We start from the raw sequence: 16,544 nt of genomic DNA, 5'->3' as shown, positions 1-16,544 counted from the left end.
TGGTATTTTAAGGACTCATGCCTTTTTTTTGCAAGCTCAATGTTACTCATAATTCATAATGTATGAAATCTGTCCTGGCAGCCGGTGCTTTCAGGGGTGAATTTCATTGACCATGGCCTCCCCCACTGTGCTGCTTTTACAGCCTCCAGCTATTGCTCTGCCTCCTTTCTTGTAGGTTTCCTCCTTGGTGCGGAGAAGATGAAATCATTTTCCTTGCAGTTCTTATCTTTATAATGCACATTCCCCTTATACCTGTGTCCTATATGATAAGGGGATTCATCTATATTATTATATTCAGGGAAGCAGTGGGAATAAAATTAGAGCAAATTCTGACCACTTTTCACCTGGTGACAGACCCTCTTTAAAGGAACATTCCCATCAAAAGGAATAACTATGTAATGCCTAGGGAAGTGCCTGAGGGACCATGTGTGACACAGACTTCAAAGAACACCAGAGAGGAGATCCCTGTGTCCCTGTTCCCTCGGGTCGTGTACTTGGCACAACACAGTGAATTTAAATTTAGTTGTGAGAGATGAGCCTGAAAAAGAGAAATAATGTATTAATTTTATTTTTAAAACATTCCTTGAGGGTGGCCATATTTTATTTCTTGCATCAATACGACAGATGGGTGTGTTTGTTTAATGGAAGCGGATATTAATAAGGGTCATGGAAGTTATGGAGTGCAACCTTTGAAAGAACTTTGCCTGATAAAATTGATAAAGAAGCTGCATACAGAATCTGATCATTCAGCCCCAGTCTACACAGCAAAGCTGACAATTGAGACTCAACAAAAAAAGTGTTCTATACGCGGGTGGCAAGCTGTTACAGAACAGACATTCGCTGGTATCTGCTGAGATTGGAGCTAGCTCTGATTGCAACAGTTTAACACCATAGATGCTGTGGTTATCACGTCGCCGCCACCGCCGCTTCCTGAGCCCTGTCATACTCACTTCTCATCGGCGTCCCAGCTCGCTCCCGCAGCTGCTGTTCCCCACCTGGGGCCGCCTCCTTCTCAGCGCTCGCACCTGGCTTCTGCTCCATGTCGGGAGCGCACATGCGCTAGGTTCAGCGCTGTGCGTGCACACTTCTGAGCTCGGTCCTGGTCTCTCTTGCCTGTCCTCTCTGTCTCCCTGGAGGATCCCAACCCGGAAGTACTGCGCTGCACTGACCTTATTAGGCAGCCTCTTCCTCTTTGCCGTGCCTGATGCTCATTTGTGATCCACAAGTGAATCTGGCTCCACATCTCTCCTGCGTTCCTCCCTATCTTCTTGTTCGACGCTCACTTCCCGCTGCTGTATCCTTTATCTAATCCAGGTCCTTTCCTTGTTCCCTCTTAGTGCCTGCCCGTGCTCTCCTTCCTGTCCGTGTTCCAGTGTCCTTGCCTGCCTGCCGGTGTTCTCCGTCCTGTCCGTGTTCCAGTGTCCTTGCCAGCCTGCCCGTGTCCTCCGCCTTGTCCGTGTTCCTGTCTCCAGCCTGTGTGCCCGTGTCCTCCGTCCAGTCCCTGCGCCCACGTCTTGCCTTCTTGTCCGTCCTTCATTACCAGCTGCCGTGGCGATAGTCTCCCTCGGGTCTGCCCCTAACGCTCCCTGTATAGGGGGTGGTTCACTTGGTCAGCTCGCCCATGGGAGGTTCATTGTCACGGTCCAGTGGGTCCACCTTATAGTCTCCACAGTTAAATCCTCACAGTGGTGAACTGCGACCAAGGCAACTATGTGGTTAAATGTGGTAGAGGACCTCTCTGACCGCCACTTTGCCCGTGACGAAAACACGAGATCCCGCTGAATTGTCTAATGGCAGAGAGATGGCGGTTTCAATTTGGTTAGTTCTATATACGCCATTACTTAGACCACAGTCAAGCCTAGAGACATTGCTCTTTGTGCCTTCTAAAAAACAGGTGAACTGTAGACCTGTCAGAGAAAAATGGGTGGTCTGTACCGAGAAGGGAATTGTGACCCAGACTGCTGAGGGTGAAACTCCGTAAATCTAGGATCTGCCTTAGAGTTCAGGGTTCAAGAAGTGTAGTACTGCCCTGAGCGTAGGCTAGATTGGTATTATTTTTGTATGATTTTAGAACTGAATAAATCCATTTTTTGGATTTACTTCATCATATATGTTGTTTATTGGGCATTTAGCACAAGCACGTAATAGTCTTAATTACAGTGTCATGTTCTAATGCTAAATTTGTTTTAACCTCAGATTCCATATACATTGTACTAGTTATAACCAGTGCATCTGTTTTACCTGCTATAAGTTATAAAGAAATTTGGATTGGGGGGTAGAAAGAAAAAAAAAAAGGGAGCTGTCATGCTTAGTAACATGGCTGCCATCGCGCCATCCCCACTTTGTATAATCCTTGTATCCTGTATTAGGCCAAGCAATAAATATTGTAATCTTAAAATTAGTGTCTTATAAAAAAAAGTGATTGTCATAACATCACAGCGACTCCAGTCCAGGCAGATTAGGACAATTCTTGCTCCATGGAAGGTCTTAAGCAGTCAAAGGGGGTTGCTCAAGACTACTGATTTGAATAGGGGGCCGATGTGCAGAACATGATGCTGCCACTTGTCCGTTGATCGAGCTGTTCACAACTTGAAACATACATCCGGCACCAGGAACAGCTGATTAGTGGGGGCGCCGGGTATTGATCAGATATTGATGACCTATCCTAAGGATAGGCCATCAATATAAATAGACCCCATCATGGAGGCTCACCTACTTCCCAATAAAACAGAGATCTAATGATGAAAACTCAAATAAAATAAAGCTGTGACCATTAATGGTTTTCATAACTAAGCCTTGATATTTAACCTTGATATTCTAGAATTGCAATCTAACACATTTTGTACCCGGAAAACTATTCACCTCCCCAATTAAAGAAGGACACATGGTTTGATTTCATGACTTTTATTTCATATCTTATCTGCAGGCACAACAATGTTACTTCCGCTCTGTTTTTAGCATTTATTTTAACATTTCAGGGTGCAAAGTTTAAAAAGAACACCCTAAGAAATGCCATTAATCATTGCCTCATCACTAGTGATGAGCGAGTGTACTCGTTGTTCGGGTTTTCCCGAGCACGCTCGGGTGGTCTCCGAGTATTTGTTAGTGTTCTGAGATTTAGTTTTCATCGCGGCAGCTGAATGATTTACAGCTATTAGCCAGCCTAAGTACATGTGGGGGTTGCCTGGTTGCTAGGGAATCCCCACATGTAATCAAGCTGTCTAGTAGCTGTAAATCATTCAGCTGTGGGGATGAAAACTAAATCTCCGAGCAGTCATAAATACTCAGAGACCACCCGAGCAGTGCTCGGGAAAACCCGAGCAACGAGCATACTTGCTCATCACTGCTCATCACCAGTGGTTAAATATCAAACATACATCATACATCGATGATTGGAAGGATGTCACTAGTCGTAAGGCATTTTTAAGACATGCTGTCGAGTCTTTTGTGCACATGCCTTAACTTTGATTTGCACCGTGTATGTGACTCCTCCAACTAGATGGTATTTTGATGTCTCACTTTGCTGTATATTGCAGTTCACCATTACTGGCTTCTGTCCCAAGTCATCTCGTTGTAACTTGCCTGATAATATTAGTTTTCGTGTAATGCTACCAGCTTTGTAAGATAACGGTGACTTACAGTAGTTGTGTATTACAGTACTAGGTGTTCTAGAAGAAAAAGTTGGTGGCTGATCGGAAAAACAGGTTGTGATCATCTGAAATGCCCACAGATTCCAATGTGCTTTAGATTTTGATGGTCCCCACATTTCCATTCATTTCCATTAGAATTGGATACTAGTTTACATCCAAATGTCTAAGAACTAAGTGCACATTTTAGACTGTGTCCTAAACTAAGAAATAGATTAAGGAGTGATGTGCTTTTCAATAATGGGTGGCTATGACAATTCACTATGGAATGAATGGTCTACTCATGATATGTAGAAGTCTGCATCATGCATCCATCATATCAGCATGGTCACGGCCCTTGGCGTGGGAGAAACCCAGCATAGGGTGTGTGCACATGGCATCTTTTTCAGGTGGATTCCAAGCGCTAAAAAAAATTATTTCCATATGCGCTGCAATGTCAAAACGACTTGTTGCGCACATGTTCAGTCTTTTGTAACTTCTTCTAACCACTTCAGACTTCAAAAGTAGGGATGGGCGAACCCGAACTGTAAAGTTCTGGACCCGTACTGGACACATAGTGTTTGGTCACAAGGTCCCGAACACGGGTTTCCATGGGAAACCCGTGTTACAGTTTGGGTCCAGTTTGGGTCCAGGGTCTGTAAAAGCATAAAATTAATAATAAACATTATAATTATACTTGCTTGTCCAGCGACGCGTCCTCCTGTCCCGCTTTCTCCGGGCCGCTCATTAACTTCTGGCGGTATTCATTGCACTCAGCTTTTTCTGGCAGTGTTCGTGCGGTGATGTCAGGGTTCACCTGAGTTCATGTCTCGGGCCATGAACTGGGGTGAACCCTGATGTCACTGCACGAACACTGCCGACGCCGGCCGAAAATAGCCGAGCAGTAGAGTGAATAACCCGGTGTTAGGTGTCGAGTTCCCACCTCTGCACAGGGGGAATCTCGAACCATCTCCGCTGCAGTCTCCCATTCTTCTCCAGCCGCAGTGGAACCCGCTCAGCGGACACGTCGGTCCCAGCGTCTGACTCAGGCTGATACTGGGTGACTGGCTACTACTGTTCTTCCAGGCTCTGCCTTTGTAGCCAGCACTGATCAGCAGCGAGCAGATCTTTCTGGGACTAAGTCCTGCTTTTCCCATACTGGGCATGCCCACGGGACGATCTCCCATTGGAGGTCGGGGGTCACATGCGCAGGTCCTGAAGTGGTTCCTGTTGGATTACTAGGAAGGTCCTTGAGTGCTAAAACTATAAAAGGGTCGCATGGCTGCACAGCCATGCGCTAGTATCAAACCAATGTTAAAGAGCTCAGCGCCAGTGTGGTCATGCTTGTATGTGGTCAGGGTTTGGCTGAAATAAGTCCCTAGAATACCGGCACCTCCGGTGAGGAGTTTGTATGTTTGGAATCAGGGCCTTGGCTGAAATAAGCCCCTAGAATACCGGCATCTCCGGTGAGGAGTTGTTTGTCTGCTATGCTAACTACATAACCACAGTTTTGCTCTGTTTGGTAGCTGTGTTCCTCTGTGAGGTTAACAGGGCACAGCATCTTGTAATTCTAGCGAATCTGTGAAGTAACAGAGTTCGCTAATACCGCCATATAGTCCCGCATATTACTAGCAGCAGGTTTCTCTCCTGCATGGTGGACCCTGGGTTGCGAACGCACCATCTGTCTCATATATATATATTCGGTGTGTTCCGCCAACCCTAACACCCGGAAGTTAATGAGCGGCCCCGGAAGTAGATGCTGCAGGGAAAGAGCGGGAATGGAGGACGTGTCACAGGACCGGTAAGTATAATTATGTTTTTTATTCATTTTATGCTTTGGTTTACAGTTCCCCCCATGCCCAATCCCATATCTGTAAAGTCCAAGCTCGGGGTTCGCACGTAAGTTCACGCCATCTTCGACCCTGAGCTCGAACTTTACAAAAAGAACTCGGGCGAACCCGCCAGTCCCGGTCATCGGGGGGTTCGCCCATCACTATTCAAAAGCCATTAAGTGGCAAAAAGAAGTGACCTGCCTATTCTTCTGGCATTTTACGCTTGAAAGTCAGCACTATTTCTTATATAAAATAAAAAAAATGCAAGTGGCATAGAAGGTGATAAAAAAAGTGCTTTTGGAAAAATGCCTCCAGCATATTCCTGAAGCATCTTCTGCTTCAAAATCTATGCGTGTAAAAGACGCCATGTGCACATAACCTTAGAGCAGCTATAAGAGTTTGAGCCCAAAGTTTTTTATTACTAAAATAGCTAAAATTAATTGTTTAAAAAAAATCTTTCTTATTAAGTTGCGGTTTAAAAAAAAAAGGATCAAGATTTATTTCAGCACCCGTTTTTTCAGCACCACCACAGCATGATCCAGATTTTTTCATTAATTTTAACGGGGATGATTTACAGTAAGCCTATGAGCAGAAATGGTGCTATTTCAGGTAAAAGGGAAAACGAAAAACTCTTATGGGTATGTCCATTTTAGGTAGATACGCTGACAATTTTCTGTCCGGATTTTGAGGCTGAAGATCAGCAGCATAAGACAGTAGCAGCAAAGTAGATGAGATTTTATCAAATCTCACCACGGTGTAGAAAAAAATCCACATGGAAATTGACCTGCGATGCGGATTTTAGATCCACAATGTGTCAATTTATGGGGCAGGATACACTGCGGATTTTACGCTTTGCAATGCAGAGATTAAAATCTGCAGCAAAATCATAAAACATGCAGACTTTTCTCCAAATTCTTCAGCGTATCTGAAAACCTATTTCTTTCCTCAATTTACACCATGCATGGACAAAATATGAAGGATCTAGGCTAAATTTCCCACTACCTCTAGATATAAAATATGTTTTTCTATCTTCCATTTCCATACACACCAGAAATGGAAAAAAATAAAACATGAAAAGTATGGGAATGTTTTCCATTGGTTCTGCATCTAAGATCCATTAGTATCTTCTACAGTCGGCCAATGCTTCCTATGACATTGTAGGCTGGAGAGACATACTAGGACTTGTGGTTCTCTTATTGCCAAGTGGTTGTAGACTACATGCCTAAACTTCATTTACATTGTGATTTCAACATGAATGCACTTAGAAAAACTTTTGTGACCATATATGATACAAGCAATAGCTGTGAACTCTACAAGTGAACGAATCCATGACAAAGTGAAAATTCTAAGGGATAAATTAGTAAATGACTAGTTTCCTAAGGTTTGCCGTTTAATCCTTCGTTCTGGTCTGACTTCTCTATTTTTTTGGTTGATACAACAGTTTCTTCAATGATTTCTTCATAGGTTTCTCCCCTGTGACTAGATGTTTTAGAGGTTATTTTGCTGCCCACATCTGCTTCATCTTTTCTTGTGGAAGATATTATCTTGGAGGAGGATGAAATATGGGTTCGGGGCTGATAAGAATAACTCTGGGATGGGTTTGGAGGCATAATGCTGATCGCACTGGTGCTAAATCTGGTTTCTTCACCCTCCAACAATTTCCTGGGGAAAAAAAAAATCATAAGAAAAATTAACAATGTTAAAAGGGTTATATGGGACTATTTTTTTTTTCCATTGGCCTCACAACCTACAAACAAGTAATAACTAACTACCTTCTTGTGGAGCCTGGCGCCAAACTCCACCACGATTCAGTGGCTTCCACTGACGTTACACTGACAGAGTAGCTACTTCTTTTACATTCTTCTCTGTTGATGGGGAGTGACTGACGATATGCTGACTGCTGGCTCCCCGCTGCATAACTGCAGGGAGCTGGCTGTCAATCAGCATGACGTCGGCAGTCACGTCCTGTTGACTGAGAAGCTCTGAAGAGGAATAACTGATCTGTGCACATGAGCTGCACAATCGACTGCTAGCTGCTCTAGCAGTCTGTGATTACTCTTAGCTGGCACTGGGTAGAGCAGGCAGGTCGTTGCTAATTAGTCAGTTTTTAGCTCCCCATGAAAAAAAAATGCTGGATAACCCCTTTAAGGAATACCACAATTACATCTTAGTGACCTTTAGGCACATATTGCCCTATGTCTCAGACACCATCCATTAAGTAGACCGCACTTCGTACTTTAATGTCCTCCTCTAACCCCCACAGTGCACAGTGCATAATTAACACGCACAGTTCAGTGCACATTTTCCCTTCCCCATTGGTCCCCAATTCAGGAGTATTCTCACCTCATAAAATAATGTCACATCACCAGGATATGCTAATACTTTATGATTGGGGTGATTTTTCTTCTGAGATACCCACAGATCCTGGGAATGAAGGGGCCGCAGTGCAGATTCAGTTCTGCAGGTGATGGCCACCTGGCTTTGCAGGGAGCCACTACTGACTCATTCACTTGGACGAAGCTACTCTGCAGTTGTCCTGCACTGCAGATAGCTGGGGCTGCTAAGTGGGTCCTAATAGCTATATATTCCCAAAAGAATAATTTGCGGGGTATAAATGACAACTATACAGTTAATGGGAATGAAATAAGAGCAAAAACTGGCAACTTTTGACCTGATGTCCACTCTAGATAAAAGATATATTTTTGGTATCTTGAAACTGTCGATGATATGCTGTTGACTGATATATATATATAGCAAAAAAAATAAGTATTTGATCCCTTGCTGATTCTATAGGTTTGTCCACTGATACAGACATGAACAGTCTATAATTTTATACATTTTAAGGGTAAGTTAATTTTAACATTGAGAAGCAGAATATCACAAATAAAATCCAGAAAATTATATAAATTTCTTTGCATTTTGCAGTGAGAAATAAGTATTTGATCCATCTGGCAAACAAGACCTAATACTTGGTGGTAAAACCCTTGTTGGCAAGCACAGCAGTCAGACATTTTTGTAGTTGATGATGAGGTTTTCGCACATGTCAGGAGGAATTTTGCTCCACTCCTCTTTGCAGATCATCTCTAGATCATTAAGATTTTGAGGCTGTCGCTTGACAACTCGGAGCTTCAACTCTCTCATAAGTTTTCTATGGGATTAAGGTCTGGAGACTGGCTAGGCCACTCCATGACCTTAATGTGCTTCTTTTGAACCACTCTTTTGTTGCCTTGGCTCTAGGTTTTGGGTCATTGTCTAGCTGGAAGACCCAGCCACGACCCATTTTTAATGTCCTGGCGGAGGGAAGGAGGTTGTCACTCAGGATTTTATGGTACATGGCTCTATCCATTCTCCCATTGATGCGGTGAAGTAGTCCTGTGCCCTTAGCAGAGAAAAAAACCCCAAACATGTTTCCACCTCTATGCTTGACAGTAGAGATGGTGTTTTTTGGGTCATAGGCAGCATTTCTCTTCCTCCAAACACGGCGAGTTTAGTTAATGCCAAAGACCTCAATTTATGTCTCATCTGACCACAGCACCTTCTCCCAATCACTCACAGAATGATCTAGGTGTTCATTGGCAAACTTCAGACGGGCCTGCACATGTGCCTACTTGAGCAGGGGACCTTGCGGTCACAGCAGGATTTAAACCTTTACGGTGTAATGTGTTACCAATGGTTTTCTTGGTGACTGTAGTCCCAGCTGCCTTGAAATCATTAACAAGTTCCCCCCTCGTGTAATTTTAGGCTGATCTCTCACCTTCATCATAACCAATGATACCCCACGAGGTGAGATTTTGCATGGTGCCCCAGATCGATGTCGATTGACAGTCATTTTGTATTTTTTCCATTTTCTTACTATTGCACCAACAGTTGTCTCCTTCTCACCCAGTGTCTTACTTATGGTTTTGTAGCCCATTCGAGCTTTGTGCAGGTCTATGATCTTGTCCCTGACATCCTTATAAAGCTCTTTGGTCTTGCCCATGTTGTAGAGGTTAGAGTCTGTCTGATTAATTGAGTCTGTGGACAGGGGTCTTTTATAAAGGTGACTATGTAAGACAGCTGTCTTTAATGCAGGTAACGAGTTGATTAGGAGCGTCTAACTGATCTGTAGGAGCCAGAACTCTTAATGGTTAGTAGGGGATCAAATATTTATTTCTCACTGCAAAATGCAAATAAATTTATATAATTTATACAATGTGATTTTCTGGATTTTATTTTTGATATTCTATCTCTCAAAGTTAAAATTAACCTTCCCTTAAAATTGTAGACTGTTCATGTCTATGTCAGTGGGCAAAACTTACAAAATCAGCAAGGGATCAAATACTTATTTGCCCCACTGTAATAATCACGGCCAAAGGCATAATTTTCAGACCTCATGCATAATTCATTTGTAATTGTAAAAACATATTTTCCATTGAAAAATGAATCCATGTGTCATCCGTGAGTCATCAGTGTGTCATCAGTGTATCATTCATGGGTCATCAGTGTGTTTCGCATGGACACACGATCTGTGTAGCAACATAGACATGTGAGCAGCCCCACAAGTTATAAAAGGAACGTGTGGGATCCATGAAAACAACTGATGACACACGTACTGCAAACACGGACGTGTGAAGGAGGCCTTAATTAATATTTTGTAATTGATAGAAATAGTGAATTGAAGATTACACTCAATGTTACATTATACACATGATCCTGCACATTTCACAGATATAACTATTGTTTCATAGACCGCAGAAATGGAAACACAAATTACCGATATGCTGCTATTTCAATGTCCAGTGCCATCTTGACATTTAGCAGGTCCTGATATTCCCGCAGATGGCGAGCCATTTCACCTTTGGTGTTCCTCAGTTCATTTTCCAATTGGTTAATTGCATCCTTTAATCAATAAGAGACAATGATTGGAATATGCAGAATGTCAACCTCCCCACCATATTATAAAATATTTTTGCTAAAAATAGAGGCAGCAAAGCTTATATTATAATTCCTTAAAATTAGAATCAGGATCATCTGGCCAGGCCCTCTCTTTATAATTTACACCCTGCCAGCACCTTTTGCACCCATTACACCATTATAAATTTGCACATATAGACACAGTTCTGGAAGAGTAATCACCTCCTAAACTAACAGATGGTCGACCTCTCGGCTCCGGCCTGTGTGACTCTCAGAAGGGGGTAACATGAATACAAGAATAAGAAGGCAAATTTATATTTGGCTATTTAGGCAGCTGACGTACTTTGGCAGTCGGGACATACTGGGAGAAGTCGTTCAGACATAACCGGAGAGCCAGAAGTTGGAGATCAATGATGTAGATAGGTTATGTATTTAGTGACTGCACATATACTGTATATATGTATGTTCCTAAATTTATTTTTAGTGTGTCCGTTACCCTATAATACTTTTTTGTTTTTAAAATAAAAGATGTTATTTGTCTAACTTGAAACAAAAGAAAAAAATAGCTGTTGACAAATCTGGTGTGTTTAGTACTCTGAGTGCACAAGGGTGAATGCTCTGTATAAAATCTTTTAATTGCATTTACGCTGTGAATCTTAATTATGACCTTGGTCTGTTTCACAACAGTTTTATGGAAACAAATGATTTAATATATCATTTGATATAACTGAAGTTATCAACCAAGGGAGCTGCTTTCTAAGTTCTGACCCAGCTGCCATTTGCAATAAATTATGTAGCCCCTTAGGGTATTGTTGTAACCATTCCTAAGTCTATCAATCACAATATTTGCACCACTAGCGTAACAAAGCACTCACAAAAGTGTCATGGAGGAACTGTGAAAGAAATGTACAATGCAACCATATGTCAATACCGTCAATGAATAATTCTATAAATCATGGTCATCTCTTTGAAACTGTATATACTGAGAGATCTCTAGCTGCAGGTGTCATCCATCAGAGTGCTGCAGTTTGCCCTTTCAAAGATGATGAGTTAAAACAATGATTTGCAAATGGGTAAAATAATAGAATCTATTCCAACATCATCTGCAATTACATGGGAAATCAGAATAGAAATCTGATTATAAGGGCCATTTCTATTTTCGTTGTAGGAAAATATCCCTTTTTCTTAATAAATGAAATAGAGGTTTAAGGAGCATGCTTCATTGTGAGAACCCAATCAATCAAATACCCCTATATCAGCTGGGCCTAAGTGGCATTGTGGGGGATGGGAAGTTCTGAAGGGGATATTGAGGTTAGCAGCTTTCAGATTTATTGTATGTTAGGAAGAAGTAATTATAAATGAGTATCACAACACTGTTTTTTTCTGAGCATCACAGTTATCGTTCTGATACAGCGCCACCGTTGGCTAGTGGCTGTGTCTGGTATTGCACCTCAGTGTGATTAAATTTAAAGTAATTACACACAAAGCCAACGGAGCTGTTTCTGGAAGAAAGCAGGCATGTTTTTTCTAATCTCGTACTATCCATTTAACCAGCCTAATTTTCTTGATATATAAAGTAGTATGATTCTTTTTATGTTCAATTTAAAGTTAGAACAAATTTCTAACCCTCTGGTTTCCATGGATTTATTTTCCACTTTAAGTTACCAATTAAATATAATTCCTTATAACATATTATTACCATGAACTAGCATGAAATAAGAAACAGAGAGAAAGAGAAATGCTAACATCGGTTCTGTTTCCCTTGGAGGTTGCCTGGGAAATGAAGTCTACAGAATCCTGGAGGAGTTTGGTTGCTGGGATAACACTGTTCACACCTTGGCTTCTACTTTCATACTTTCTATAGCACTTCTCTATACCATTCGCTCGGCCGTGTCACACACCATAAAAGCTAATGGAAGAAAGACAAAGTGCCACTCCCTTCTAAAGATGGCGAAGGAAGTTACGTTGGGTGGATCTAATATTTGCTACAAGACTGGATCCAATAAAAAAAAAAATACTATACAATATTTCTAATATATAAGTATTTGATTTTTAAGTATCTTAAAGAAATATCTTATGCAACTTGAAAGAAATACTTAGTCACCTATTTTTTTATTGTATTTATTTACAACATTGTTTTTATTAATATAATTGGAAATTGATTACAACATAGTACCAAGGGATTAAATGTGCACGTAGATATATGGATAATGAAAGATAGATAATAGATAGATAATAGATAGATGATAGATAGATAATTAGATAATAGATAGGTGATAGATAGATAGATAGATAGATAGATAGATAGATGATAGATAGATAGATAGATAGATAGATGATAGATAATTAGATAATAGATAGATAGGTGATAGATAGATAGATAGATAGATAGATAGATAGATAGATAGATAGATAGATATGGGATAGATGGATAATAGATAGATAATAGATAGATCATGATATGAGAGATGAGTACATATAGATGTATATATCAGATACAGATATATATGAGAAATGGATAGATAGATAGATAGGTAGATAGATAGATTTGATAAATGTATAGATAGAGATCATATATAGATAGTTATGAAAGGAGTGTATAGAGAGAGATGTTTTAAAGACGGTAATATATGTAATTTATTGAGGTAAGTAAGTGGGAAATGGAAGACAAACAGGTAAATACATATGAGTTATGTAGATAAATTAGATAGATACTAGATACATACACAAGCTGCTCTAAAACAGCACATATTGAGTAAAGCAAATAGATACAGAGAGGCAGATAATAGATAACAAACACAATAAGCTAACATGCAAAAAGAGACCTAACAAGCACCAGATAGATTGTAAATAAATAGATGGACAGATATATAGATATGAGACAGACAGACAGATAGATAGATAGATAGATAGATAGATAGATAGATAGATAGAATGTTAAAACATCCATACTGCACTGTGGATTGCTGCTGTTTTTGACATTTTATTGACATGTGGACTTGATAAGAGTCTTTGAATTTTTTAATTACGGTGTGTCTTTAGCTTTTCTTTAGATAGACAGATAGATAATTAGACGATAGATAGATAATTAGATAATAGATAGATAATTAGATAGATAGATAATAGATAGATAATAGATAGATAGGTGATAGATAATTACATAGGTAGATAGATGATAGGTGATAAATAGATAATTGCATAGACAGATGATAGATAGATAGATAGATAGATAGATAGATAGATAGATAGATAGATAGATAGATAGAGATATTTGGATAGTGACCATTCCTTCCTCAGCACACAGAGCCAACAATTCCATTGGAAAAAACACGTCCTTATAAAATCGTTCATGTGCTGCTGTTCTGCCCTGAATCTCCATGGGTATGGCAGCCATGAGAGATCTTAGCAAGAACCACTAACTTTTATTAAAAGCACAATACCAATATGTCAGCCCCCCTCTCTCTAGCTTGCACCCCTGAGAGTTAGCCCCCTGAAGTGCCTTTGTTAGCCTCCTCTGCCACTCCCTGCCCCTCCTCCTCCCTTTCTGGAGATTATTTTTTTTCACTTTCCAGTGCTCCAGAAAGCAGCTAATGCCTGCACGAATGTGTTACATAAGGCTCCTCATCTATAATGCATTACAGTCATTTTTCTGATTGCAGATTAACCTGTTCAAGGAGAATCTAACAGGTTCCATATTGGGGAGCTGTAGTATGGAAATACAAAGTACAGCAAAGGTCTGGAGCTCAGCTTTGTCTGAATAACTGAATGATTCCCTTTATGCCTTGTATATACTGAATATGGGGAAAGAGTTTATGAAATGTGAAAATGCAAAGAGAAGAAAACCGAATGCAATAATAATAAATCTGTATATTCAAATAATACCACTGATTCTAGGGCAGCTGCACAGAAAAGATCAGCACCATGGACAGCAGTCAGCTCCACAGTGCTGTATGATGAGCACAAACAAGGGTCATCCAGTGTCTACAGTCCCTATAGCATAGCCCTGTCCTCATAAATGAACTAACCCCAGAGTATCAGGACACTGTACAAGGAGCCTTACCTGCATGCCAGCTGCCTCTGCTATGTGTCTTTCCTCCATCTCCTGGATCTGCCTGTCCAGAGACTCATTGGTACCACGAAGGCTTTCTAGCTCGATGGTCTTGGACTGGAGCTGTCTTCTGTAATCGTTGATCTCCTCCCTGCTGGCTCTGATGACTTCGGAGCTGCGAGATGCCTGCTCACTCAGGTTGGCAAATTTGGACTTGTACCACTCATCAGCAGACTGTAGGTTTTTGGCTGCAAGAGACTCATACTGAGAACGGATATCCTTCAAAGCTGAAGTCAGATCAGGCTTGGACATCTCCATTTCTACAGAGACCTGGGAGGCTTGTAGCATGGCCATCAGCTCGGTGACTTCTTCCTCGTGGACTTTTCTCATAAAGGAGATCTCATCCAGCAGAGATTCCACCTTTTTTTCCAGATCCAAGCGAGCCAAGGTGGCATCATCAACATCTTTCTTATGCGACTTCAAGGCATACTCCGTTTCCTCTCTCATCCTGATCTCATCCTCATATTTAGCCTTGAGTTTCTGGAGATCATCCTCAAGACTGTCCCTGTCTAGGATGAGCTGAGCCTTCTCAGTGTTCAGATCTTCTATTTGAGCCCTGAGATCTTTAAGCTCTTGCTGGTAAAGCTCTCCAAGCCTGGAGGGTTCAGCTTGCCTTTGCCTTAGGGCTATCAGCTCAGTCTCCAACACCTTGTTCTGCTGTTCCAGATTATGAACCTTCTCAATGAACATTGCAAAGCGATCATTGAGACCTTGGAGCTGCTCCTTTTCATTGGTACGGATAATCTTAAACTCATTGTTCAAGGCTGAAGTTTGGGTCAGGTCTAAGTTTTCTCCAGACACATAGCCACCTGGTCGGGCAAGTCTTCTATAAGAAGATTGGGAAGAGACATTGCTGCGGGAGGCAGAATGGGACCTAAAAGGACCAGAGATGATTGTCCTGGAAGAAGAGCTGCTCCCTCCAAGGCGACTGGATGACCTGGGAGGGTCTCCAAAAATCTTCCTGTATGAGGAGGAAAGGTAGTGATCTGAGCCAAAACTCATCTTGGAGAGAAATGAGGGAGGGACACCTGAGCTCTGGCTTTTATACTGAGAGGCAAGATCAATAGCTAGGGAAAAGGCATTTACTTAGGCTGTCACATTGGGGGCTTTAACCTCTTCCTCCCTGGAATGCATGAATTATCCAGTATGCTGCAGTAACAGAGAATGCACAGGAGTAAAGAGGGAAGGAAAGAAGGAGAGGTTTATTTCCAAAAGCACAGATGGAACTGTCCATTTTGCCGCAGTGCTGATGTCAGCGATTCTGCTTAATTCCCTCCCCAACCCCCACCTAGGCACGGTACAGGGGCTCCCCCACCAACCTCTTGTCCCCATGTTACTCTTCAGAGCTGCAAAGAAGAAATCCTGCAACACAAATTGCTAAGTCCATATCAAGTCTCCTCTAGCGAAGTAGAGAAATAACAAGTAGGATTCACATTGTTACATAAGTAAAGCTCCACATAATCCCATAATTCTTGAAAACTCTTAACAGAAATTCTATTTTATGGGTTTCCATCCATCCAGATGGGAGGTCAGGGGGGCTCCTCATCTACAGAGAAGCTTACAATGAAATATTAATCTTTCTTTGTGGCTCTGGCAGCTTTTTAGCTGGATTCTCAGTAATGCCAGTGTCCTCAAAATGTGATTTAACAGTTCTATATTGCAATCAGCATTTAGTTACAGATGTAGCAGAGCTGGTTTCTCCTCTTCTTTGTAGAGAATACTTGTTTCCAGATAATGTATTGTAGTAGGTTCACTCTTGTGACATCACTGATATGGTAAAATCATCTCTACATCTGGAAGTAAGTAAAAAGATACTATATGATACAGTATATATATATGGTCCTAGGTGGCTCATAAATCTGTATGTGCAAAACAAATATATGCTGTATAATATTATAATATGCTTTGTGATCCTGTGTGGCTAACAAATCTGCATCTGGAAAGGAAAACATACTTCTTGGTCCTATGTGGCTCATGACTCTTTAATTATGCATTTTGGAGTTTTTTCAATATATTTATTAAAGACCCTTCTCCTATTAAATACTATATAGGCAAGTGTCTGTCTTTGTACACTGCATATATATA

General features: G+C 41.2%; 1 protein-coding gene across 1 annotated transcript; it reads right to left on the bottom strand.

Moving 5' to 3' along the window:
- Positions 1-2,891: 2,891 nt before the first annotated feature.
- On the bottom strand, positions 2,892-15,588 carry INA (internexin neuronal intermediate filament protein alpha). The gene is made up of 3 exons (XM_077258672.1): positions 14,412-15,588; positions 10,212-10,336; positions 2,892-7,120 (listed from the first exon to the last, which is right to left on the bottom strand). Exons 1-3 carry the CDS (start codon positions 15,459-15,461, stop codon positions 6,835-6,837), a joined length of 1,461 nt encoding a protein of 486 aa, XP_077114787.1. The 5' UTR covers positions 15,462-15,588; the 3' UTR covers positions 2,892-6,834.
- Between the last annotated feature and the right edge of the window lie 956 nt (positions 15,589-16,544).

The sequence above is a fragment of the Ranitomeya variabilis genome, chromosome 4, assembly GCF_051348905.1.
Source record: "Ranitomeya variabilis isolate aRanVar5 chromosome 4, aRanVar5.hap1, whole genome shotgun sequence".
Classification (NCBI taxonomy): domain Eukaryota; kingdom Metazoa; phylum Chordata; class Amphibia; order Anura; family Dendrobatidae; genus Ranitomeya; species Ranitomeya variabilis.
Note: the sequence above shows the minus strand (reverse complement) of the source record. Positions and strands in the feature narration are given on the sequence as shown.